The 27,754-nt window shown below is 41.8% G+C and overlaps 1 protein-coding gene and 1 long non-coding RNA gene across 3 annotated transcripts in view; one reads left to right on the top strand and one right to left on the bottom strand.

Moving 5' to 3' along the window:
* The window catches only part of LOC132210689 (uncharacterized), a 90,945-nt gene extending 69,233 nt beyond the window's left edge, over positions 1-21,712 (bottom strand). The window contains exon 1 of the long non-coding RNA XR_009446849.1: positions 21,612-21,712. This is a non-coding gene — a long non-coding RNA (uncharacterized LOC132210689). The remainder of the gene's footprint in view (positions 1-21,611) is intronic.
* The window catches only part of LOC125459330 (polypeptide N-acetylgalactosaminyltransferase 18-like), a 222,732-nt gene that overhangs the window by 67,507 nt on the left and 127,471 nt on the right, over positions 1-27,754 (top strand). Inside the window, exon 2 of one of the 2 annotated variants that reach the window (XM_048545669.2) lies at positions 7,122-7,220. The exons of the other annotated variant lie outside the window; for it this stretch is intronic. Coding sequence (XP_048401626.1) covers positions 7,122-7,220 — 99 coding nt within the window. The remainder of the gene's footprint in view (positions 1-7,121; positions 7,221-27,754) is intronic. 2 annotated transcript variants of the gene reach the window in all.

The raw sequence follows: 27,754 nt of genomic DNA, 5'->3' as shown, positions 1-27,754 counted from the left end.
CCTCGACCCATGTGGATTCTACATTAACCAATCCACAATCCATCTTGTGAAAGCAAATATATCCCACCACTCTCTTTTCTCCCTGTCCATTTCAAAAGTCTGATATCTCTGAATATTTGGTTCCCAGTTTTTACTTCCTTTATAATCATGCCTCCATCGTTATTAGGTTATATCAATGACTTCTATGTGCTGTTAAATAATTTATTTTTGTCCTGAGTCTTCCGCACATTTAAGTTCAGAACCATTAATTTTGCCTTTTTACCATTTTGCATCCTTTGACCTTGTTGGGGATGTCAAAGAGGAGTGTTGAGTTCTGTGATTAGCAGCACAATCAATCGAACTTTATTCAGAGCTCTTTTACCATGCAGCATGGGAAATGTTAGAGGAATACTTTGGTCATCCCAGTCAAGTACAGCATTTTTAAACATTTCATGTTACAATAATTATGTGCAGCATTGATGTTATTGTTAGCCATGTCCCTCCATGTTGTACATCCAACCCTGTAAACACATGATCAATGATTGACATCTCTATGGACAGCCCTAGGTTCCCTGTGGTGTCAGGCACCATTACCATCAGACCTTGGGATTTTACAACATACCCCATTAATTTACTTTCCAATGTTAACGGCTATATCTTCTCTCAGGCATTTGCTAGCCTTGTTTTCCTCTAATCACTGTTCAAATTCTGTTATTCGTGGCTATCTGTATTAAATTCTGTTACTCATCTTCTATTTCCTACTATCCTAATCACAGGGGATCCAAAAGATGCTAATTCCTAATTGCTACAAAATTCATATTCAGTTATAATAAAACATTAGCTATAAATAAACTTACATGATTACACCTGACATTAGAATTCTTTAATCAACATGTAGTGAGCAACTTCTGTCTCACCTGACCTTAGAAGATGAGGTAAACACTGCCCCCCCAGCTTGCAGCTACAACTATGATGCCTTCTACTCACTTGCCGTGTGTAAGTCTGTTTTAAGCAGGAGATTGCTTCTAAGAAGAAATTTATCGTCCTTACTTTAAATATTTCTATACTAGCTCTCACTTAATAAGACAACATCAATTCAAATTCCATTAATAAAAAAAACTCAATCACTTTCAGAGCTCAGTAAACTTGTCTGAACTCCTAAGGCTTTACAAGATGTATTCTTATTTCCCTTTTAGATTAGATTAGATTCCCTACAGTGTGGAAACAGGCCCTTTGACCCAACAAGTCCACACCGCCCCTTGAAGCATCCCAACCAGACCTATTCCCCCATAACTCACACACCCCTGAACACTATGGGCAATTTAGCATGGCCAATCCGCCTAACCTGCACATCTTTGGACTGTGGGAGGAAACCGGAGCACCTGGAGGAAACCCATGCAGACACGGGGAGAATGTGCAAACTCCATACAGACAGTCACCAGAGGCTGGAATCAAACCTGAGTCCCTAGTGCTGTGAGGCTGCAGTGAAAACCACTGAGCCACCGTGCCGCCCAAACCTTTTACCTTATCATTGGTCTCTGTCCTTCCTCCCTTGATCCTTGGATGTACAAATTCATTTGAGATGTCTCAATCATTATTATTTAGGTTGGCTTATTCAGGTTATGTAGCTGCCATTGTTTATTTTCTCAAAGTCATGATGGTGCTCTTTAAGAGGGTGTTTGCCCCATTTATCATTTAGTCCCCATTGTTGACAGGATGAGGACTCCTCTCCCCTATCTATAGCCCTTAGTTTAAAAGGAATTTAGCCTCATTTCTTAATGTTAGGTATAAAGTGCATTTCTTAATTTCTCAATACTCAGTTACCTAAAGAGTCTTCATTGCTGTGGAATCATACTTTACCTTTAATTCTCGCCTAACTACAAACTTTGGGCTGTTTGTTCCAAACATCATCTTATCAGACTGTCAGCAGCTGTGGGCTTGTACAGAGCTCCTTGTATTTTAATTTAAGATTCGTTGTTCCACCTAGACCTTGTTACCTTGAATTTATCTTACTCTCAAAAGCTGCCATTGTCCTAACTTACGATCTCACCATAATGTCAAACTGAATAAACCATGTGTTGCTACTGCTAAAAATCTTCTCCATCATTTTTATGCCAACACCACAGGCAGTTATATTGTGCCGTTTCCTGTTGGCTGCTCCAACAGACACTGTTTTGCATCTGTTGTATTAAGCTTGTACCCACTGTCCCTTCTTGTCCCACTCTAGGAATAATTATCCAAATATTGCCCTACAATGTCATCAGAGCCTTGTGCTTTATAAACCCCTTTTCAAACCCTCACCCCCATTAATTAAATGCCCCCTCTGTAGACATTGTTATTTGATTCATCAGAGCACTGGTCTCAGCACAGTTCAGACAAACCACAATTGATCTTTATTCAGAGTTTTTTTCTTAACATGCAGCAGGAGAGAGGTTCCAGGAACAATATTCACTGAACACTGGCTGCCCCGGTCAAATGCAGCATTTTTATATGTTTTGTGTTACAATAATTACGTTTAACGTCAATATCATTGTTAGCCATGTTCCCTCAATCTGTACATCCAATCCTGTAAACACATGATCAATGATGAACATCTCTATGGACAGCTCTAGGTTCCCCATGAACTCATAATGTTTACCAGCCATCATTACCATCAGGCCTTGGGATCTTACAACCTAGTCCATTAATTTACATTCCAATGTTAATGGTTACATTCTCTCTTAGATATTTTCCTGACTTGACAACCAAAACAGCTACCCCAATACTGGTGCTATTGCACTATTAATGTCTATTCTTCCCACACCAATCTTTAAACCATGTATTTAATTCTTTGCCTTTATTTACTCTATGCTAGTTTGCTTGTGGCTCAGGTATTAATCATGATATCATTACTCTTGGAAATTTTACTATTTGGTTTAGCTCCAAACTGTTCAAAATCTTTTTGCAGAACCTCCCTTCCAGACCTAGCAATTTTGTTAATAGCAACATGAATGGTGATAATTAGATCCCTCTGCTCCCAGTCCAAATTCCTCTCCAGCTCGAGGAGATGTCTTAAACCCTGACATCAGGCAAGCAACAAAAATTTCAGGGCTCGCACTCACGACCGCAGACAACATCATCCATTTCCCTAATTATACTTCCCCCTACTACTACTACATTCCTATTTCCTCTTCACATTCGAATGGCTGTGTACATAGTGTCAAAATGAGTTCACCTATTCCTCCGACAATCCCAAATCTCTTCTACACAAGTTGCACGAACTTCATAACCATTGGACCGTTTAAGGGATGGAGGCTATCTGAGAGCCACTCCATGTGTCCCGATGCCAGCCTCACCTACAATCACACACTGTGACCCCCTCCTGGACCAATGTGCCAGGTAACTTTCCCTCTCCATATGTGGCACAAAGTCTGCTGTTTAGACTCCAACTCCTCAACTCAGAGCCAAAGTTGCTTAAGTGTCAAGCAATTGCTACAGATGTGGTCATTGTGGATCACCTTCATGTTCAGCTGCTTCCATATGCTACAGCGATAACATATTACCCAGGCTAATATCTGTATTGTCTTGATGTTAATTAAATCACACTAGCATCCTTCCTCGATATTAAGGAATCCCCACTTTTTTGTAGTTTTAATGCATTTGTCTCAATCTTATACGTAACAAGCTAGTTCTTAGAAAAAGAACCTGAAGATTTAAGCACAAATGCTAGACCATACTTTTACTTCAAAAGATTAGAAATATTTGTCAGTCAGCTTCTTTATTTAGGCAAACTCCTCATGTAACCAATTACAACAAGTTCATCGGGTTCTTCAGAGCTATCACCATTTAATATTAAACAAACAAAAGTCCAAATTGCTGATACTGACAGTTCTGAAGAAAAGTAACTCGATCTGAAACATTAACTCTGCTTTTCCTTCATAGATCCTAAGTTTTCCCAGCAATTTCTGTTTTTGTTCACCATTAATGATTCATCAACTATGTGAACATTGATTTAATCTTAATCGAGCTCATGGTTGCACTATTTAACCAAATGATTGTTTAATTAGTTCCTGACAGTATTGCAATCAGCTATGTTGCATAAATATTCATTGCGTGCTGTTGTGGTACAATGGATTTGTCACTACCTCTGGGCCAGACGGCAAGGTGGCTACCTCAAGTCTTATCTGCTCCAGATGTCATAACATGCCTGAACAGGTTGATATAGAAATATTTGTAGTTAAAGATTAAAATATCTACTGTGACCTTGCTTGGTGGACAGGTCGGGATGTATTGACATGTTCACTGATGCAATCCAGGGAATGTGAATGTATTGCTCGTGCAAGCCATTGTCGTGTGTAGTAGAGCCCCTGCCATCTGGACTAGAAACCTAGGTTCAAATCCCACCAGCTCCAGAGGCAAGTCTGAACCAGATGATTTAAAAATGTCTGTATTCTTTCCTTCAAACTGTTGTCTATCTCCCTTTTTAATGTGAAAAGGAATGCTGTTTTCACCACTGTTCCCAGTTCGGAATTTCAATCCTTCGCTGTTTTTAAAGTGATTGCCAAATTGACACAGTAAAAAAGACTATCAGTGAAAATTAGCTTTTGTGCTCCTGAGATGCTGCTTGGCCTGCTGTGTTCATCCAGCCTCACATTTTATTATCAGTAAATATAACTGGTTGTACAACCCAAGGAAGTACCACAAAGTACTTTACAGCCAATGGAGTACGTTATTGAATTGCAGTCACTGGTAAAAGGTAGGAAGTGCAACAACAAATTTGCATGCCACACGCACACATGCAAACATTGCAATGATAATAGCGATAGTAAGAACTGCCGATACTGGAGTCAAAGATAACATAGTGTGGAGCTGGAGGACCACAGTAGGCCAGGAGCAGGAAAGTTGATGTTTCGGGTCAGACAAGAATAATCTGTTTTAAGCAATGCTGTTTGACAAAGGACAATTGGCCAGAACACTAGGAGGAAATTCTCCTGTCCTTCCTTGAAATAGCGGCAGAGCGTTCTTCTATGTTCATCTGATAGAGCCATCAATTGAACGCTAATTCGTGGGTGACACTGTCAATAGTGCAATAATCCCTCAGGACTGCACCAGAGTGTCAGCTTAATTTTTTTTCTCTTGTTTATTGACAGGATGTGGGCCAGCATTTATGTCCTTATCCTAGTTTCCCTTTGATTAGGTGGCAGGGAGCTGCTTTCATCGACTGCTGCAGTCCATTTGTTACAGATAGACCCACAATAGCATTATGGAGGGTGCTCCAGGACTTTGACCCAGCGACACTGAAGAAAGTACGATATATTTCCAACAAAAACAGAAATTGCTGGAGAAACTCTGAGTCCCTCTAGCAATTTATGTTTGAATTTGCTCCAGTTCTCCAGCATCCACAAATCTTTGTTTTATTTTTGATACCTTTCAAGTCTGTGCAATGAGAAACTCAGAGGTCGACTTGCAGGTGATGGTGTTCCCATGTATCAGCATGCTTTTCATTCTATACAGTAAAGTTTAGTAGGTTCTGCCTAATAAATCTTTGTAAATTTCTGGAGTACTTCCTGTTGATGGCAGACACTGTTGCTATTCACCATCACTGATAGAGGAACTGAAGGTTTGTGGATGTACTGTCAATCATGACTAGGATGGCGTTGAACTTTTTGATGATGTTAGAGCTGCACTCATCCAGGCAAGTGGAGAATATTCTATCACTCTTATGACTTGTGCCTTGAAGATAGTGGCCAGGCTTTTGGGAGTCAGGAGGTGAGTTACTTGCTGCAGTATTCCTAACCTCTGATCTGCTCTTGTAGCCACACTACTTATATCATTGGTTTAATTGAGTTTCTGATCAATGGTAACCCCAGCAAATTTAAAGTAGGCCTTCAATGTTGGCAGCACCATTGAATTTCAAGGGGTGGTGATTAGATTGTCTCTTATTGGAGATGGTGGTTGCCTGGCATTTATGTGGTGGGAATGATACTTACTATTTTTCAGCCAAATCTGGATATTGTCCAGATTTTGTTGCATTTGAACATGGACAGTGCAGTATCTGAGTAATTGTGAATGGTGCTGAACATTGTGCAATCTTCAGCGAACATCCCCACTTTTGACCCTTATGAAGGAACGAAGATCATTGATGAAGCAGCTGAAGATGGTTGTGCCTCGGACACAACCCTGAAGAACTCCTGACAGGCCCAGGAGCCGAGATGACTGATGTCCAACAACCATGGCCATTCCTCTATGTGTCAGGTATGACTCCAACCAGTGGATATTTATCCCCTAGATACTCATTGACTCCAGGTTTGTGGAGCTCCTTGATGCCACACTTGGTTGAATACAGCCTTGATGGCAAGGGCTGTCACTCTCACCTCGCCTCTGGAATTCAGCTGTTTTGTCCATGTTTGAACCAAGGCTGTAATGAGGTCAGGAACTGAGTGGCCCTGGTGGAACCCAAACTGGGCATTGTTAAGCAGGTTATTGCTGAGCAGGTGTTGCTTGATAGCACTGTTGATGACACCTTCCATCACTTTACTGATGATCGAGAGTGGACTGATAAGGCAGTAATTGATTGGGTTCATTTGTGTACAGGACATACCTGGGCAATTTTCCACATTGTTGGGTTGATACCAGTGTTGTAGCTGAACTACAACTTAGTGAGGGGTGGCAGGTTCTGGAGCACACATCTTCAGAACTATTCCTGAAATGTTGTCAGGGCTCATAGCCATTGCAATACCCAATGTATTCAACAGTTTCTCAGGTTCACATGGAGTAAATTGAATTGGCTCAAGCTGGCATCTGTGATGTTGGGGACCTCTGGAGGAGGCTGGGATGGATCATCCATACTACAATTCTGGCTGGAGATTGATGCAAATGTTTCAGTCTTATCCTTGCACTAATGTGCTGAGCTCCCCATCATTAGGATAGGAATATGTATAGAACCTCCTCCTCCTGAGAGTCGTTTCATTGTTGACCACCATTTATGACTGGAGTTGGCAAGACTATACAACTTAAATCTGATCCATTGGTTGAGGAATCACTTTTGATGGCGATGGTAGAGTTAGAGATATGCCAGACCATGAGGATGCAGATTCTGTGTATGATTCTGCTATTGCTGATGACTTCCAGTGCCTCATGAATGCCATGTCTTGATTTTCTAGATCTGTTCAAAGTCTGCCTCATTTGGCACAGTGACAGAGCCATACAACACAATGGAGGATATGCTCAATGTGAGGACTGGACTTCACCTTCACAAGCAGGTGAGGTGGTCACTCCCACCAATTCTGTCACTGCACTGGGCCTGTCTGCGGGTAAAACAAGACAGGACATACCTCAGGATGTTAGTGATGTTGTGTTTAATATTGTCTGTAAGATATAATCCATGGGTATGATGGTTAGGCTTTTGCTTGACTGGTCTGTGAGACGATTCTCCCAATTTTGCCTTTGGCTTTCAGATTTCAGCAAGGGGGACTTTGCAGCATCAACGGAGTTTATTTTCCCCGTGTTGTTTCTGGTGCCCTTTTAGTCTTGCTAGGCTTTTTCTGTGGGCAGTTAAATGTCAATCACATTGTTGTGGACATGGAGTCACGTGGAGACAAGACCAGGTAATGACAGCAAACTTCCCTCTCCAAAGGAAGAGAATAAGATGGGCTTTTTATGGTAGTGAGTACGTGGTCATCCTGATTTTTCTTGAATTCAAATTCCACAATCTGCCATGTGGGATTTGAACCCAAGTCACAGAACATTATCTGGGGTTTTGGATTACTTGTCTCAACAATACCATTAGGGAAGTGCCAACCCAATATTGCGTTCAAATCCATGGATCGAAAATTTCATGTTCTTCAGGGCGGCACAGTGGCTCAGTGGTTAGCACTGCTGCCTCACAGCACCAGGGATTTGATTCAATTCCAGCCTTGGGTAAATGTGTGTGGAATTTGCATGTTCTCCCCATGTCTGTCTGGGTTTCTGCCACATGCTTCAGTTTCCTCCCACACTCCAAAGATGTGCAGTTTAGGGTGGATTGGCCACGCTCAATTGCCCATAGTGTCCAGGGGTATACAGGCTAAGTGGATTAGATGTGGTAAATGCAGGGTTATGCGGATCAAGTGGGTGACTGATGTTGTGGGATGCTGTTCAGAAGGTTGGTGTTGACTCGATAAGCCGAATAGTCTCTTTGTACACTGTAGGGATTCTATAGTTCTGACTCAGATGAGGGAGCTACTGACTAAATCACAACTAACTGTAAAAAGGAAGGTTGATGTAGGCATTCAGCCTGGCCTCCTCCGCACTACCCATTCTTTCTCTCTTCCTTCGTTGTAAGATTCTTTGTTTCCTAAGTGACCAGAAACAAATGGCCATCATTCAAGAATTTGAACATTTTAATTAATCCTCATTGCAGGAATATTTTCACCGGTTTAAGCTGGAGTTCTGGCTGTTGAAGGTGCTGAATTAGTTAATGAGCTTTCTTCCCAGTGTTATTGCATGTCTTCCTCTTTGTTTAGTTTGTCAGCCTCTGCAATGAATTTACTGAATACTCATTTCACAATTGAGGACTCTCTCTTACAAGTGAATGTTCAGAGCTGACCTTTAATGGCCAAAACACCCATTCTCCGAGTGCAATTTGGCTCAGTTGCCCAGTACCTGAAATAAAATGATGTGTTTCAATCAGAAACATTTTCACCTGCAGTTCGGTGTCAATGATCTTCAGAGGGAGAAATCAAGGCATCATCAAAATTAAAGCTTAGTGGGAATCCATTAAGCCCATTGTGTCTGTGCCACCAGGGGCTACTCCAGCATTCAATGTAATTTTGGGCTTTGTGTTAAAATAGAAAGCAGCTCACATTTAATGCAAAGGAAAAACTCAAACCTCTGCTCAACAGCCTTTTTGGTTAGTGCCGAGTGTCGCTCTCATTTTATGCTTGGTTGACTGTGATAATACAGTCTGTATAACTATTAAATGTGGGCAGCGTTTATTCAATCTTGAGTCAGTGCTTCAATGGTGTAAACTGACATACAAGGATTGCCTTTTGGCACAACTGTCCTGGCTTCAAATCCTCCTCCAGCAAGTTTAATCTATTTTGAACTTCCAATGTAGCACTGAAGGATCGTTGCAGTATTGAAGATACCAATTGTTTTGGCTTGGGCATTCTATCAAGTACCCACCTGGTTTCTGAGGTGGATGTAAAACAAATTCTTCATGTGATTTTGAAGAACACCAGCAGAGTTATCCTTGGGGTGCTGGCCAATATTTATCTCTCTATTAAATTATTAACTGCAGGTTAACTGGTTATTATCACCTTGCAGTTTGCGGGAGCTTTCTGTGCACAATTTGGCTGTTTCTTATCCTACATTGAAATCCCACAACATTACCTCCCAAGAATTTAGTTGGCTCTCGAGTCCTTCGATGGTGATAGGGTCAGTAGCAAATCAGGCTTTTCTTTAGGTTTTTAGTATTATTAATGAGCAAACTTTGGAATTACAGATTTACTGTGAATCCATCTGCTGGGCATTTAGTGAGATTTAGGCCTTGGTTTTTCAGATAAAGTCAAGTTGAAGGTTTTATTTGGATTTAGGTACAGCGAGCAGAACATTACATGGCAAAAAAAACTAAGAACTGTGAATGCTGGAAATCAGAAACAAAAGCAGAAACTGCTGGAAAAGCTCAGCAGGTCTGATAGCTTGTGTGCAGGCACAGCACTGCTGGCATTTTGGGTCCAGTTACCCTTCCTCAGTGCAGTTCTGAGGATGGATCACTGGACCCAAAATGTCAACTCTGTTTTATCTCTACAGGTGCCACCAAACATGCTGAGCTTTTCCAGCTATTTCTGGTTTGAACACTGAATGGCATCTGGTTGCCAATGTCTGGTGCTATTCACTGAGGGTATAGGGCTGGCATTTAGGTTTGGGACTTACGAATGGACACAGGAATGTGCTCTCACACACACACACGCACACACACGTGCACACACACGCCTACGTACACCATACTCCATTTGTAAGGGCCCGAGTAATGGTCAGACTTCAATCAGTTTTCAACTCCATGTAACTGGCTGCAATTTGGCATATAGTCGCAATGTGAAAAAGATAGTGGTTTATGTTCAAAAGATAACTAAATAATTGAGTTCCTATTCAATTAGCAGCTTTGAAGATAGGACTTGTTTTACACAAACCCCCTATGTGCACTGGCTCTACACAGTTAGGTTTACAACATGAAGAGATTGCTCACTTGGGTTACAAGCTGTTCACCAGCGCACAGAGCTGATTAATCTCTGCTGCAGAATCGCAGGCACAATGATGTGTCCAATTAGTGTCAGAAATTTCTTAGCTGTAGTTTTTTTGTTTGAAATTTCTGTTGGATCTGCAGAAAGAATCAATAAAAAAAACTACAGGCCATTTATTCTCAGATCTTATTGAAAAACAATTGTACAAAGTTTTTGAACTTGAAAAGTGACACACTTACGGTTACACTGATCCTTTTGCAACTCCAAGATGTGTCCAAAGCCTTTTGCATCCAATGAAGCATTTTGTTGAAGTATACTCACCATTGTAATGTAGCACTACTGGTATTAGTCCAGTTAACATAATCACAATGCTGCAGTTCTTATTTTAACATTGTGCCTGTTCCCACCCAATTAATCTTCCAAGAAAAAGTGATTCCCTCCAGTAAATGTGCAGACAGTGTAGAGTGCCTGCATAACCTTCCATGACATATCCAACACTAGGAGTCCCACTGACCTGACATTGTCATCGGCTCAGCAGTTGTGGATCAGAGATCAAAGGCAGAGAGACCATTAAGCAGAGCAGGAGTAAAGATAATTGGAAACTTCAAAGATGCATTGTACATGGCTCGAGACAGGCACAAACAAAAAGGTGTTGTAGTCAGTCCTAGTTACTGTCGAACTGGTGTATAATTTCCATTTTAACACAGACTGTGAACTGCTTCAAAATGTATTTTGGTTTATGTCATCATTCTCCAAAATCTATCACTTCATCCATCTGAGTTAAATTGCACTACCACATGTTTATTTTCCATTGTTGCAAGTCTACCTAAGTCTTTAAGAAATCTGATATTTCATTGTTTACTACTTTTCTGGGTTTTGTTTTTTGCAACCCTGAAAATTATGTCCTTGAAACTCAAGTACAGTTCATTTATGTATAATTAAACTTTCCCTCTTAATTTAATTTACTATTGTCACATGTAATGAGGTACTGTAAAAAAGTGCTGTTTTGAGTGCCAACCAGACAAATAATACCTTGAACAAGTACATCAGGGTACTAGAACAGAATGCAAAATATACAGCTACAAAAAAGGTGCAGAGAAAGATCAACTCTAATGTATGAGAGGCCAGTTTATAAGTCTGATAACAGCAGGGAAGAAGCAGCTCTTAAATCTATTGGTAAGTGTTTTTAAACTGTTGTATCTTCTGCCCGATGGAAAAGGGTGGAAGAGAGTATAATCTAGCAGTGGCATCAACATGGACTCCTGGGAGTCCCACTCTAACTTCCGTTCCATTTTTAAAAATTCACATCAGTATTCCACCACTCTCTATTGTCTGGTTCTTAGCCAATTTTATAATTACACTACTATAGTTCTTTTAATCTATGGGCTGCAATTTTGCTCACTTCAAAGCTCTTAATCAAGTGCCTGTTATAAGTGTGTACATCAACCACATTACCATCATAACCAGCTCACCAAGGACAGGTATCTCATTCCACTTGAAGTTGGATGCTGAGGGGCAATTGGGTATTGATTTATATTACCCTAGCAACTGGCTGTTAAGGTGTGATAATAACATTGGGAACAGGCAGCCTTGAACAATATGCAATGGAGTGAATGTAAAGGGAAAAATGGGCAGGAATTTATGGAAAAATGTTGATGCAGCTGACAGATAATAGAGATTGAGTTGTGATTAACAACCACTATACTGAAGAAGGCATTGAACGAGACATTTGAGCTGGTAGAGAGTGCAGCACAAATGAACCAGAATGGTACCAAGGCGAAGAGGTTGAAATGACAAGGGCTGCATATGTCATCTAGGTTTTGGCTCAGTTGGGAACATTCTCACTTTCCATGAGAGTCACGGGTTTGTGTTCCAGTCTAGATCTTAAGCTCAAATATCAATACTATCCCTTCAGTGCTGTACTGTCAGAATTTTCATCTTGAATACAGTTCCATACTGAAGTGAGTTAGAGGGTTTGGTGACATGGTGCAATGAAAACAATCTCTCTCTCAATGTCGGCAGAACTAGAGAACTGATCATTGACTTCAGAAAGAAGGGAGGAGGTCTCGACTCCATCTACGTCAATGGAACTGAGGTTGAGAGGGTGGAGAGCGTCAAGTTCCTCAGATTGACAATAACTGACAACCTGCGATAGGGTTAGGGTTAGGGCTAGGTTAAAATTGATCTCATCTAGCACACGCCCTATGCAGTGTTACTTGTGTGACTCTGTCTGCCTTTTTGATCTGTACATCCTTTGCTTACTCTGATCTGCCCGTACCTCTTGTAAACGATGCTTTTCGCTGTATTTTGGTACACGTGACAATAAATCAATCAATCAATCATCAATTGATGACGAGCTGTTAAACTAAGGCCCTTCCTGCCTGTTGGATTGGCAATAATTTTAAGATGGTTGGGAATTTCTGCTTGCTACCTTGTCCAATACTAATTTTCCACGAACATCACAAAATCACATTATCTGGTCATTGTCACAATGTGTTTTAATGGGATCCTGCTGAGCAACTATACATCAAAACTAAGATAACAAAGTGTGGAGCTGGATGAACACAGCAGGCCAACCAGCAGCTCAGGAGCACAAAAGCTGACGTTTCGGGCCTAGACCCTTCATCAGAGAGGGGGATGGGGAGAGGATTTTGGAATAAATAGGGAGAGAGGGGGAGGCGGACCGAAGATGGAGAAAAAACAAGATAGGTGGAGAGGAGAGTATAGGTGGGGAAGTAGGGAGGGCATAGGTCAGTCCAGGGAAGACGGACAGGTCAAGGAGGCAGAATGAGGTTAGTAGGTAGGAAATGGAGGTGCGGCTTGAGGTGGGAGGAAAGGATGGCTGAGAGGAAGAACAGGTTAGGGAGGCAGAGAAGGCTGGGCTGGTTTTGGGTTGCAGTGGGGGGAGGGGACGAGCTGGGCTGGTTTTGTGATGCAGTGGGGGAAGGGGAGATTTTGAAGCTTGTGAAGTCCACATTGATACCATTGGGCTGCAGGGTTCCCAAGCAGAATATGAGTTGCTGTTCCTGCAACCTTCGGGTGGCATCATTGTGGCACTGCAGGATGCCCATGATGGACATGTCGTCTAAGGAATGGTAGGGGGAGTTAAAATAGTTCGCGACTGGGAGGTGCAGCTGTTTATTGCGAACCGAGTGGAGGTGTTCTGCAAAGCGTTCCCCAAGCCTCCGCTTGGTTTCCCCAATGTAGAGGAAGCCACACCGGGTACAATGGATACAGTATACCACATTGGCAGATGTGCAGGTGAACATCTGCTTAATATGGAAAGTCATCTTGGGCCCTGGAATATGGGTGAGGGAGAAGGTGTGGGGGCATGTGTAGCACTTCCTGCAGTTGCAGGGGAAGGTGCCGGGTGTGGTGGGGTTAGAGGGGAGTGTGGAGCGAACAAGGAAGTCATGGAGAGAGTGGTCTCTCCGGAAGGCAGAGAAGGGTGGGGATGGAAAAATGTCTTGGGTGGTGGGGTCGGATTGTAGATGGTGGACGTGTCGGAGGATGATGCGTTGTATCCAGAGATTGTTGGGGTGGTGTATGAGAATGAGGGGGATCCTCTTGGGGAGGTTGTGGTGGGGGCGGGGGAATTGGGAATAGGGGATGGAATTTTTGCAGGAGGGTGGGTGGGAGGAGGTGTATTCTAGGTAGCTGTGGGAGTCGGTGGGCCTTCCCCTTCCCCTGCAACCGCAGGAAGTGCTACACATGCCCCCACACCTCCTCCCTCACCCCCATCCCAGGCCCCAAGATGACTTTCCATATTAAGCAGATGTTCACCTGCACATCTGCCAATGTGGTATACTGTATCCATTGTACCCAGTGTGGCTTCCTCTACATTGGGGAAACCAAGCCGTGGCTTGCGGACCGCTTTGCAGAACACCTCCACTCAGTTCGCAATAAACAACTGCACCTCCCAGTCGCAAACCATTTCCACTCCCCCTCCCATTCCTCAGACGACATGTCCATCATGGGCCTCCTGCAGTGCCACAATGATGCCACCCGAAGGTTGCAGGAACAGCAACTCATATTCTGCTTGGGAACCCTGCAGCCCAATGGTATCAATGTGGACTTCACAAGCTTCAAAATCTCCCCTTCCCCCACCGCATCCCAAAAACAGCCCAGTTCGTTCCCTCCCCCCACTGCATCACAAAACCAGCCCAGATCATCCCCTCCCTAATCTGTTCTTCCTCTCACCCATCCCTTCCTCCCACCTCAAGCCGCACCTCCATTTCCTACCTACTAACCTCATCCCACCTCCTTGACCTGTCCGTCTTCCCTGGACTGACCTATCCCCTCCCTACTTCCCCACCTATACTCTCCTCTCCATCTAACTTCTTTTCTCTCCATCTTCGGTCTGCCTCCCCCTCTCTTCTTATTTATTCCAGAACCCTCTCCCCATCCCCCTCCCTGATGAAGGGTCTAGGCCTGAAACATCAGCTTTTGTGCTCCTGAGATGCTGCTTGGCCTGCTGTGTTCATCCAGCTTCACACTTTGTTATCTTGGATTCTCCAGCATCTGCAGTTCCCATTATCATTTATACATCAAAACTACTTAATTGGCTGTAAAGAAGACTTTAATAGTGATAGTGAGTAATTGTGAAAAGCACAGTATTAAGTGTCTTTTGTTTATTTTCTTGAAACCCTTCAAGTTTAAGCACTAATTACAGTACTTAAAATGGTTAAATTAATTCTCAGAGTCGGTATTTCAACTTCTGAATAGTCTTTTATCTGGTGGTGAAGTTTGAACAAGTCTTCCAAATTAGAGCTGGGCTGTTTGGAGGTGAGGTATTTCTACACACAAAGAACTGTCATTATCTGGATTTTTCTCCCTATGAAATCTGCTGAGGCTGGAAGGCAGTTTAACATCTCAAAACCGAGATAAATAAATAAATTAAATACTCTGGAAATCTGAAATCAAAATAGGAAATGCTGGAAATGTCAACAGGACAGCAAGTGGAGAAAGAAACAGAATTAACATTTTGCCTTTGATGAAATGTGCACTCTATTTCTGTTTTGTTAGATTTTTGTGAGAAAAATGTATTAAGGGCTATGAGTTCAAAGCAGAAAAATTGATTTAAGATTCAGATCAGCCATGAGATAATGGAATAACAGGATTGATTTGAGGGGCCGAATGGCTTCTTGCTGATCCTGCAAACACTTCAAGGCATGTATCAGGCAATATGGGGTGGAATAGATAACTGAAGCTTTAAGGCCGACAGCTCACTGGGTCTTTTGAGGTAAAGTTTCAATGTTGGCTGTATGTGTGCTTGCTGTGATAATCAAGGTAGATTCCTTATCCTGCATCTTGAAAACCAATGAGATGCAGATTTGGTGCCAAAACTAAAGGTTGATTTCCTTTCTTATTAAAAGCCCTGATTATTTCTGAGTTGGAAGGTTCCTTCAGATTGAAAGCAGAGATTGTAATGTGGCCCTATGTGTCCTGTGACTGTGGTGACCACAACAGAAGCAAAGCCAATTCGTCATGCTCTGCTTTTCAAACTGGAACACTACTTTGTAATTACCTTCAATCTGTCACTGCACTTCAGTTGGCAAACTAATTGTATTTTGGAAATGGAGAAATCAGGAATGCACTGCCTAAAAGGCTCATGAAGCTAAGTCAATTCAGATGGCAATTGGATAAATACTTGTGTGGGAAGATAATAGGGCTATTGGGAAAGGGTAGGTGGAGCAGAACTAATTGGATAACTCTTTCCAAGAGCTAAAAAAGAAATAATGGGCAGAGTAGCCTCCCCCTCTGCTGTAAAATTCAATGAGCTTAATCTTATGAGAAATTGTCCATGTCTAATTTTTGGCAGTGTTTCATGCAGGCTTTCTTTTTGTCAGCCTTACAAGTTTTCACATGTTGCCTTACCAGATTCAACTCATTACACCATGCCCCTTTGTGCCCTATTCATCATATTCTCCCACTTGCCACAGGTGTAAGTATTAGTTCCTGACGGGACTTCTCAGGTTTCCTGTAGCCAGTGCCATCTTTAAAGCCCAGCCATGAACGCAGTCCAGTGCTGCCAGTGCGTTGCTGCCCTGCACGGCTCCTGTCAATTGCCCTAGACGTCTCAGGAAGAGGCAAATTGGCACACTGCTTTGCTGATAGGGACCTGGATCGGGTGCTGGTGGGCAGAGATGCATGTGGTTGCTGTCCATGGAGCGTGTTCTGAGATCTTAGTGATTGGCAAAGGTCAGAGGGGCAAGTGGGGAGCAAGGTACCCCTCTGACTTTCACATTGGAAATTGTTGCCAATCATTTTGTTCCATGGAAACTGCATATCAATAAGCTGAGATAAGTCAGACTGAGGATATTAATATATGCTAATGCATGCAAGTAGGTCCCTCGCCATTTATTAGCAAGAGTCTCAGTTCATCAGTCAGCACATGGTTTGAAAGCAGGACTACTGCTCTTAACAGCAAGAAGCTCCTCCCTGGCCGTATGCCACAATTCTCCCAACTAGCCTGTCAATTTCCAATTCTTTCTGTGGCCGGGAAGATTTTGTCCTATGACTCTTTCAAAAGTGCTGTGAAGATTGTAACTACTGCTCATCACCAAACGCAGCTGTTGTTCAGTTTTAAAACCAAGTGGAAAGGGAAAGTGGAAATGGATTTGAAACTATTCAGGACTTTCATCAAAAACTTCTCCTTGTCCAGCCAAAATGTTCAATTTTGTTTTAGAATGGTGAATTGTCTCTGCCAAAGTGGCAAATGCAAAAGTCAAATGAGCATTGTTTAGACTTTGTCTTGAATTGCCTGCCAGTAAAATCTTAGGCCTGGAAAATTTACTACACATTTATCTTGAAATCAAGCATGCCTTTTGTCTCCAAAATGTTTTGTGTTTATATTATTGGGTGTGGGACATTTCTGCACCAGACTTTATGATACAGGACGAATCAGACTTCCCAAAATGATTGGGATTTACACTGAAGAGGCCGGAGTCTTAAATTCTGAGCTAGGAAGTTTGAATGTTTGACTGGCCGAATGTAAATAACATTTGAACTAGAAGCAGGAGATAGCAATTCAGCTCCTTTAGCCTGCTCCATCGTTCAGTAAGATATTAGCTGTTCTTCTACTTCAACTCCAACTTCTCACTCCATCTTCATATTCTTTAATTGCCTGAGTCCAAAAATGGATCCACCTCTGCTTTAGATATAATTAACAACTTTGTTCTCTGGGGAGAGAATCCCAAAGATTCCCAACTCTTTGTGTGAAGAAATTCCTCTTTATCTCAGTCTTAAATGGTCAACACTTTACCTTGATACTGTTACCTGTATCCTAGACTCCCCAGCCAGAGGAGCTGAGTGAATCAGTATGGCTCATTTTCTGACGTGGTATATGAATTCAGACAGTCTTAATCTTGACTCCCCATTGATTAGAGCACATCTGTTGACCATAGGTGATTTGTTCAGTTCGTATTTTTATTTTCCCTTTGTCTAGTTGGTAACAATGCAGGCAGTAACCCTTCAGTGTCATGGACCATTGCGTAAAGCATGAACACTGAGGGTATAAAATTCAGCTTCAGTTCTGATACAAAATATAGGAGAGTTAAACACTCACCACTTTCATTGTCTGCTCTGAGAAGCTGACTGTCGGCCTTTTATTGGACATTTTATAGCAGTTTGATACAACTCAGCAACTAGTTAGGACACCAGTATCCTTCCTGAAAGGACAACTGCCATCCTCACCCAATTTTGTGATATTTGTGAGTCCAATCCTACATGAAAATGATTAGCTGAATCGATAAAGCGAGCTACTCAATGATCAGCAAAACTAGAGATAACTGTTGGAATTAACTTATACTGCTTTTCACATCCTCACAGTAAATACAATGCCACAAATGAAACATTAATTCATCTCTTTCCACATGAGAATGGATTGTTTGTTTCTCAATCACTTCTGTTTTCAATAGATTTTGTGGGATCTTCCTGTGCTCTCTGCACTTTGAGAATTGCGATTGTGTGAGGTTGCTTTGAGATGACCCATGCTTTGCAATCAGACACTATCTAAATACACAGGCACTCTCTCTCCTAAGTTACACTGGCTTAAGAAGTTGTTGGAGGAGTTTGGATAATAGTGTTGTCACTACTGAACTCACAGAACACTGAGTCACTTTGTCTGAATTCCTCATTTCCTCCTTGACATGTGAGCAAGTTTTGAGTGCAGGTGAGAGCTCAAATGAGATCAACCTGTCTGAATGAAGCATTTGTATCTCCTGTGGCAGATTTGACCAGATGCCAAAACTATAAAAGAGATTATTTAACAAGAACAGCGTGTTATTTGGTTGTTTTAATGAAAGCTTTGCCACTAGACCTTATCAAACTACAGCTCTTTATATCTGTATTCCAGTAATTCCAGTAATTCCACTCTTGCAAAACTTTATTCCTAAATTCCCACCATTCTTTTTAAAATGTTTTGCAAAAATAACAGCACTGTGGTAATAAGAAAATGAATTATGGAAGATAACAAAGTGTGGAGCTGGATGAACACAGCAGGCCAAGCAGCATCTTAGGAGCACAAAAGCTGACGTTTCAGGCCTAGACCCTTCATCAGAGGGTCTAGGCCCAAAACGTCAGCTTTTGTGCTCCTAAGATGCTGCTTGGCCTGCTGTGTTCATCCAGCTCCATACCTTGTTATCTCGGATTCTCCAGCATCTGCAGTTCCCATTATCTCTGAATGAATTATGGAATGTTCCTGAACAGAACTAACCAAGAAAAAGTATTCCTTTTAATATCCCACAGACCCTAATCCCCTTCTTCAATTTACTTTCCTTCTTTTATTATCCCAACTAATCTAATCCCACTCTCCTGCTCACTTCCCATACTATTTATTGTTACAGCGAAACTAATTGCATTCTCTATCTCATTTTCTATTGTTTAATACCCCACCTGATTTGATCCTAAATCACTACTCAGCTCCTGTAATCCTCGACTAATTGAAAACTTGAATTCCCTTTTGAAAGAATTGATGAATTCTTCTTCAGCAATAATTTGTGACAGAACATCCACTGTCTAACCATACTTTGCTTAAAGACACTTTTCCACTCCCCCCCCCCCCGCCCCCCCCCACTTTAATTAGAGTTTGGAAATTATAAATATTCCACCCAAATCAAAGAAAAAGGAGGACATCAGTAGCTGCTTGGTTAAGCATACGTTCATAAAAGAGAACCAGCTTGGGTTAGTGAATCACAAACCGTTCCTGACTAACTTGAATCCTTGAAAGTACAACAGAGGATAGATGAATGTAATATAATTGATATTATGTATATGGACTTGCAAGTGCTGGAGTACCACATAATAATTTTGTTAGTGGAGTTAAAGCCCATGGGATTAAAGGGATTGTGGCAGCACTGTCATAAAATTGACTAGGACTTGGGAAGCAGAGAATAGCGCTGAAAGGATATTTTTCAGACTAGAGGGAGGGATCTCAAAGATCAGAAGTTTAACTACTGTTCTTTTCATTATATATTAATGACTCAAACTTGGATAGACAAGGTATAATTTCAAAGAGTGCAGATGACATTAAACTCAGAAATGTAGTAAACTATCTTCAGGCAACATAAACAGATGAACTGCTAGACACAGAGTGGATGAGATTTCATGCAGAGGATTGTGATGTGACTCATTTTAGTAGAAAAAATAAAGAGATGCAATGTAAACTAGATTATGCAATTTAGAAATGGATTCAGCAACAGAGAGAGCTGGAGGAGTCAGTGCACAAGTTTTTAGAGGTGGCAGGTCAAACTGAAATACTTGTTAGATCCTATGTGTGAAAAACAGAGACAGAGCACAGACAACAGTGACTATAGCAATGGTACTATTCTAGACAGGGTCTCCATTTAATGTTGTTACAGTTGGCACTCCCTCAGTTCTGCACTGAGTTTCTGGACTAAGTCTTCAACCCACGATGAGAGTGTCTCCACTGAGTCATGTCTGACAAAAATAAAGAAGCATTTTGTCTCAGGAATTTACAACTTGTAATGACTGTGACGGGGTCAGCTGGCCCTGAAGAACATGAGTTCCCCGATTGGAGATGTTAATCCATTCCAATCAGTGAGCCCATTGGCAGGAGGGTCAGTGACCAGAGGAGAGCGGCTTTAAATTAATCACAAATTAAAGAAAAAAAATGGGGATTTGTGAAACATTTGCTTTGAACAATAATACACTTTAATCAAGAATACATTGTCTGCAAAGGACATGGAAGCAGATTCAGTAAGAATTTTCAAACAGGAATTGGATAGATCCTTGAAGCTTAAAAAAACAGTTTTAGGAAAAAAGTAGGGTTTGGGGGTGTGGTGTGAAGGGCAGAGGAGGACTAACTATGTTTGGGTTGAAATGCAATCATGCACAAATGTCTGCTCTAGCTTGCTGTAGACATGTGATGTCTAACATGAGACACACACCCTTTATGAGGTCATCTTAACCATAAACTCAATAAAATCCTTGTGTTGGACATATTGATATGTTTGACACTTAAAACAATGCGTCAGAAGAGGTACTGAGGTGAATATCCAGAGCTGAAATAAAAAGCACAGTCACAGAGTTGTGATCTGCCTCTGAAAGGAGAATAAAATGAAGATCAAAGTGAAAACATTACTGTCAAGAAAATGGTTACAGATTTTCCCCCTTATCTCCTGATCAAATGACTGGGTGAGGGTTTGAAAATGAACTGAGAGACCTTCCATGAGTAACAGCAGAATTATACAATAGCCATGGATTTGTTGAGAAAACCTGAACAAGTACAAGTCATTACACTTTTATCACTGGGAGGACACTGTTTCAAAATATATTTTTGTTTTTATTCATTAATGGGATGTGGGCATTTATTACCCATCCCTAATTGCCCATCCAGGGGGAAGTTGAGAATAAACCATAGTGCTGTGGGTGTGCAGCCAAATGTAATCCAGACCAGGTAAGTACAGCAGTTTTGTTCCCTAAAGGACATGAGTGAACCAGATGGGTATTTCCCCAAGAATTGACAATGATATCATGATCATCATTAGACTCTCAATTCCAAATTATTATTGAATTCAAATTCCACCATCTGCCGAGGCAGGATTTGAGCTCAGGTCCGAAGAACGTTACCTGGGTCTCTAGATATAACAGTTCATTGATACTACCAATAGGCCGTTGCCTCCCTAAATCTAAAATTCCTCAAAAATTCAATCCAAAATCACTCTGAAGAGCAGAACAAATAAACAGCAGAAATTATAAAAGCTTTGAGGACACACTTTGACACTGTTACTTATGAACAGTGTTTATTCATTACTAGGGAACAATATGAAAAAGAGTCTGTTGATCAGCATTGCTTGCAGAAACCCATGAATTTATATAATTAAAGAATGCACTAATTAAAGACTGGACTACATATGAAATAAGAGATCCAAAAGTAAAAACACACCCACTGCAAGAAGACAAACTTACAGGCAGGAGACCAATTGATGTCTGCAAAAGTATGGAAGCGGTGAATTAACTGACCATATTCATGGCAGAAGACCACATCTAGCATTGTGCTGACAGATGCTCCAGCAACACAAAGCGGAACAGTCGCAAACAAAGGGAAGGTTGTAAATGTCTCAGAAAATATCATGCAATAGAAGGAGGAATGTCCAGACTGCCAGAGTCTTGTGACTGTTGGAACAAGGACTGCAGAGTAAACATCAGGTGAACATAAAATGTCATAAAGACACAGTCATGCAACACTATGACCTTGATAGATCTGAGCAAAGTGACAATCTCAAAATGAAATCCTTGAAAGTGAGGTTAAACATATATGACGGCACCATATGCATGCTAAGAGGATAGATTACTCTTTAAGCCAATTGTAATAACGCCAATGAGGATCTGGGGTCCCATGTGGCTACTAAATGTCATTCACCTGAGTTGGAGTGACTCTAAAGCTTGAATTGGTGTCTCTTAATGCGTCAAAGATTAGCAATGTGTTCCAGCACATTAAACCACTGGTCCTAGAACACATCCTAGATCAGCACAAAGACATAACAAGGTGTGGAGCTGGATGAACCCAGCAGGCCAAGCAGCACCCCAGGAGCAGGAAAGCTGACATTTCGGGCCTATACCATTTGTGTTCACAGGCTTTGCATACCTCCAGGAGAATGTCATCTTGAAGTAGATGAGAATTCAAGACCAATTTAGCATCTGCTGAGAAAAGTTCCAGCTGCCCTCAAGGCCAGATTGAAAGATAAGATGGAAGAGCTAGAAAAGGAAAGGAATGATCAAGGAAGTGACAGATTCTACAGAATGGATGAGCAGCATCATATCAGTGGAAAGCTGAGAGCATGCAGTCATCCAAAAAAAACTAACTAAATCCCCGAAGAGATCTCACCATCAACACTAACTAGTGAAGGAATTTTGCCACAATTTGCAAAGGCAAATAACTTCACCACTCTGATGTGAAGGTTGATTTCTTACAAATGAAGCTAGGTGGAAGCAGCATCTGTGTTCTGGATATTCTGCAGGAGATACGACTTGTTGCACATGCCATCTGGCATATCCACAGCTCCAGAAGAATGCAGACATGATCTTCCCAGTGTGGAATCTCTAATGGATGATCTGCTAATTTATAGGTGTGGAGTCACAATAGAAGGACCCATTGTTGATCATGATCAAAATGTATTGTGACTGCTCAACTGAACTTGTCAGCTGGATCTGAAGTTGGACAAGGAAAAGATTATAATTCAAGATGCCTGAAGTCGAGTATGTATGCCATGTGCTGACAGCAAAATATCTTTGCCCCAGAAAGGTGAGGGCTGTATCAGTGATACAACTGTAAACAGTTGTAAAAAATAGTACAATGATTTGTTAGATTCATTAATTATTTTGCAAAATTCTTGTCCAGCTTATCATTGGAATGTGAACCATTACACTAAGTGACAGCCAAGTAAGTGCAGGGATATTGGGACATAATACAAGAAGCAGCATTCATTAGAATCAAGTAACTAGTGATAGCAGTGCCAATGCTGAAATACAATAAAGGAAATGATGAAGTCACCCTGCAGTGACTGCAGGACTTGAACCTCAAGCAGCAAGGTCCAGTAGTTATATTTACATCCAGGGCGCTAACACAATCAGAAAGATGTTATATCCAGATTGAGAAAGAGTGCCTGGCCACTGTCCTAAATTGTGAACATTTTCAACAATAGCTGCTTCGAAGACACAAAGTGATAATCAAGTCCATCCACAAGGCACTTCAGAGTATTTTCCTCAAGCCATTACCATCTGTTCGAAAGCATCTGCAAAAAATGTGATTCCAGTTACAGAGATACAATTTGGATGTAACATACAAGTGAAGAAAGCAGATGCATATTGCAGACTGCCGTCAAAAGCAGCCCTCCCACTGAGAAAAGTGGAGAATGCTACAACAGATTGTAAAACCTTCCAGACTCAAGGTGAAGCTACAGCTCATCACACTGTGGAAGTCATCAACCCAACCCAGCAGACAATTTAACAGACGAGCACATTGCCCATATTAAACATGCTGCCCAAGAAAATACAGATCACCAAGTGTTACAAGAAGTAGTGATAAAATAGTGGCCAGACAAAATCAAGTACACACCAGTTTCTATAACAGCACACTAGGCATATCGAGATGATTTGGCAGCACAAGGTGGCATGTTGTATAGAAGAAATAGAGTCATTGTCCTGAAGGAGGAGCTGAGAGGAGAGATGCCGAAGCTCATCCATGCAGGCCAGCAATGAACAGGAAGGCAATAAAAGATATATTCTACTGGCCGAACATGAGCAACAGAATCAAGGATCACATCAGCCAGCGCAGTGCTTACAATGAGTATCAAGCTAAGTAAGCTTGAGGGACACTGATAACAGAAGATCCCTTCACTCTCTCAGGAATTGATGAACTTGTCACAGTTGACTACTATTCTGCTGGCAAGTGGACCAATTGACTTCAAGGACGACTGCTAGGATTGTCAAATGCTTGAAAGCATAGTTCAATCTTATGGCATACCTGACATTGTCATGAGCAACAAAGGCCCTCAGTTTAGGAGGAGAAGGTTCCAGTCACTTCATGAAAAACTGGGAAATTGAACATGACACATCATTCCCACACAATCCCTGGTCAAATGGAAAGGCTGAGGTGGCAGTAAAAATTACGAAAGGGATCATAAGGAAACCTGATAAATCCTACACAGATGTATACAAGGCAATTCTTGAATGAGGAAACACACATACTGAAGGCATACTATTCTTCCAATAGTAAAAATGCTACTAAAGCTGGAAGTAGTGACTTGTGTGAATGGAAAAACTCAGGTGAAATAGCAGCAACCCAAATTTCATTTTCACTTTGACATTGCATTTTCATTTTGACGAACCCATTGTCAGAGTTGAGGACAAGAGACCCAGTCAGGGTACAAGCATTCAACCACCTCAACAAAGGCCAGCCCATGTGGTAACTTGGCACCTGAGAGGGGCAATTGTCACTTCGGTAGTACTCAGTGGGAGTGAACATATTGCTACATTGTTAGAATTGCAAGACAACTAAGTCCGACTGCAGGAGCGGCTCCTCAACTGCAGGCAACTGACCATGAAGAGCTGAACACACCACTTGCACAGAACAGCCAGCGACCATCAGACCCAGAGATCCCCAGCAACCAAACAACAGAAATAGAACAACTCTGACCACCAATGGATCAACTACTGATCCAGGAACAACACTCTCTGAAATGTAACAGAGCTGCCTGCTAAAAAAAAGTTAAATATCTTTGTTGCGGCTGACTAAGCAGTTTAAAAAGAAGCAAGCTGATTCATCCCTCCTCACTTGTTCATAGCAACACCCAATAACATTCCCATTACACTACAATCCCTATAACAGCTGTCATTTGTGATGTCTCATTTCTATGAACAGCTGGCAACAGAAACATGTTCGTTCCATCTATGTGCAGGCTTTAGAGGAAAACAGATGTTGTCTTATATTTTGGTACAGCTTACAATTAGATCCAAAATTGAGTGTTGATATCCATGATCGCATTTGCAGAGTTGTTGATACAAACATATGCATGTTCATTGCAGAAATCCAGCTCCTGAGCTTACATCCTCCTACACACGTAAGGAGAAACTTGCAGTTTAACTTGAGGGCAATATTTTTTTGTCATGAATATTTATGTTACAATCTAGTTGACACTTCCAATGCAGTACCAGGGAGCTGCTCTGCCGGAGAGAAGGAATTGAGGGAGCATAACATTGTTGAAGAGTCAGTACTGAGGGACCGCTGTACTGTCAGAGAGTCAGTACTGAGGGACTGCTGTACTGTCAGAGAGTCAGTACTGAGGGAGCGCTGCACTGTGAGAGGGTCAGTACCGAGAAAGCACTGCACTGTCAAAGAGTCAGTATTGACGGAACGCTGTACTGTCAGAGGGTCAGTACTGGGGGAACACTGTACTGTCAGAGGGTCAGTACTGAGGGAACGCTGCACTGTGAGAGGGTCAGTATTGAGGGACTGCTGTACTGTCAGAGGGGCAATATTGAGGGTGTGCTGCACTGTTAGATGGGCTATGCTGAGGGAGCACTGCACCGTCAGCGGCCCACACTGAGGGGGTGCGACACTGTTGGAGAGGCTGTATTCAGGAAGTAAACAGTTGGAGTGGTTTTGTCTTTTGGAAGGAACTTAAACCTAAGTTAGGCCCAAAATGTCAGCCTTCCTGCTGCTCTGATGTTGCTTGGCCTGCTGTGTTCATCCAACTCTACACCTTGTAATCTAAAATCCAGGCTCTGTCTGCCTTCTCTAATGAACTTTAAGTAGTGTAGGGCATTTCCTCCTGTGGCCTGGGCAATATTTATGTCACCGTCAACAGAATTAAAATATTTATAATCTGATCATTACCAGTTTGTTATTTGCAAGAACATGCTATGTGTAAACTGACTGATATTTCTTGCACTAGGCTTCAAGAGGCTTTTGATTTGTGTGATGTGTTTTGGAACTTTCTGAAGTTGTGAAAGGTGCTAGATCAATTCAATGTTTTTTGAAGTGACAGATCATTTGAGGCTATGGATAATTTGAAGTAACTGAAGTCCTATTTCTTGAGGACTCACCTAATAAAAACAAAGTGTTCTCAATGCATGAACAAAGATGGAAGTGGAGGTTGATTTCTGGTGCAGTGCTAAAGTGATTCATTCACCAGCGCGTTCATTCAAACTCCAGTGTTAGTAACCAGAACACTGACAGTTCAAATCCTTTGTCGGCTTTTAACAATTTAGATTTCATTGTTTAAAAATCTGCCCTAGTAAATGTGACCATGAAGCTGTCAGCACTCTTCATAGATTCCCTACAGTGTGGAAACAGGCCCTTTGGCCCAACAAGTCCGCACTGACCCTCAGAGCATCCCACCCAGACCCATCTGTCATAACTCGACTATTCTACACATACCTGAACACAATGGGCAATTTAGCACAGCCAATCCACCGAGACTGCCCATCTTGCACAGTGGGAGGAAACCAGAGCACACCCACACAGATTTGAGGAAAATGTGCAAACTCCACACAGACAATCACCTGAGGCTGGAATCAAACCCAGATCCCTGGTGCTGTGAGATAATAGTGCTAACCACTGAGCCACTAAGCCTCAACTAGCCTTTCTTTAAATTTCTGTTTAACCTTTGCCATTACTCTTTACTGACCTTTACAGAAAGTTTCTGTGAATTCTCTCGAGTGGATGTAGGATGCAGAACAGTCAGAGAGGTAGTTTATGATTTCATTCCTTACTTTCCTTCAGCTAAGGTTATGTTTGATTTTGTTTTCTACATGTCTGCAGCCTCTTTGCAAGATGCATGCACAGGAATGTTACATTCCCCAGCATTTAAAATAATGACCTTGTCAGGTATTTACCTTGTCATTTTGGGAAGGATTTGCTTTGACTGTGGTGTTGGGAATACGACTCATGTTAAATTCATTCACTTTGCATCAGGTTGATCACACAATGAACCCATTGAACAGAGATACAATTAATTAAAGTAGACTGCCTTCAGCTGTGGATTACCTTGACCCAGACTTCCTTTGTGTCAGAAATATCCTGTTGTTAACTGATCCAACATCTGAGGAGCTGTTAGTTTTTAAGCTTTGCAAATGTCTCGGTAACAGACATCTTGACTGAGGGAGGCTTTGGGTCAGAAAGTTTCAGTCTCCTGACTCTGTTCACAAAAGCTTGAATTCCTGCTGCAACGTGAGATTCCCACTCTGGTGCAGTTGAGTATCTTAGCTGGAATTTCAGAAAGGCCAGGCCGAAATTTAAAGCTTTTCCTTTCAGGTCTTGTTTTGCTTTTTCAGAAGCCATGTTTTATTTGGGAAACTGATGGATTAGGATTGTGCAATTGCTATAGTAGGGAAAGAAGACACCTTTTCTTTAGTTACATCAACAGTCCCATTCTCAATCTCTTGCTGTCTCAGTCCCCCAACTCATCTCAATCATCCCCCGACTCACTGCAACCTCAAAATCCTCAGACAATCCCTACACTGCAGAAGCAGGCCATTTGGCCCTTTGAGTCTGCATCTGACCTTCCGAAGCGCATCTCATTCAGACCCATTCCCCCCCAACTTTATTC

Source organism: Stegostoma tigrinum, chromosome 17 (genome assembly GCF_030684315.1).
Source record: "Stegostoma tigrinum isolate sSteTig4 chromosome 17, sSteTig4.hap1, whole genome shotgun sequence".
In the NCBI taxonomy this organism is placed as follows: domain Eukaryota; kingdom Metazoa; phylum Chordata; class Chondrichthyes; order Orectolobiformes; family Stegostomatidae; genus Stegostoma; species Stegostoma tigrinum.
Note: the sequence above shows the minus strand (reverse complement) of the source record. Positions and strands in the feature narration are given on the sequence as shown.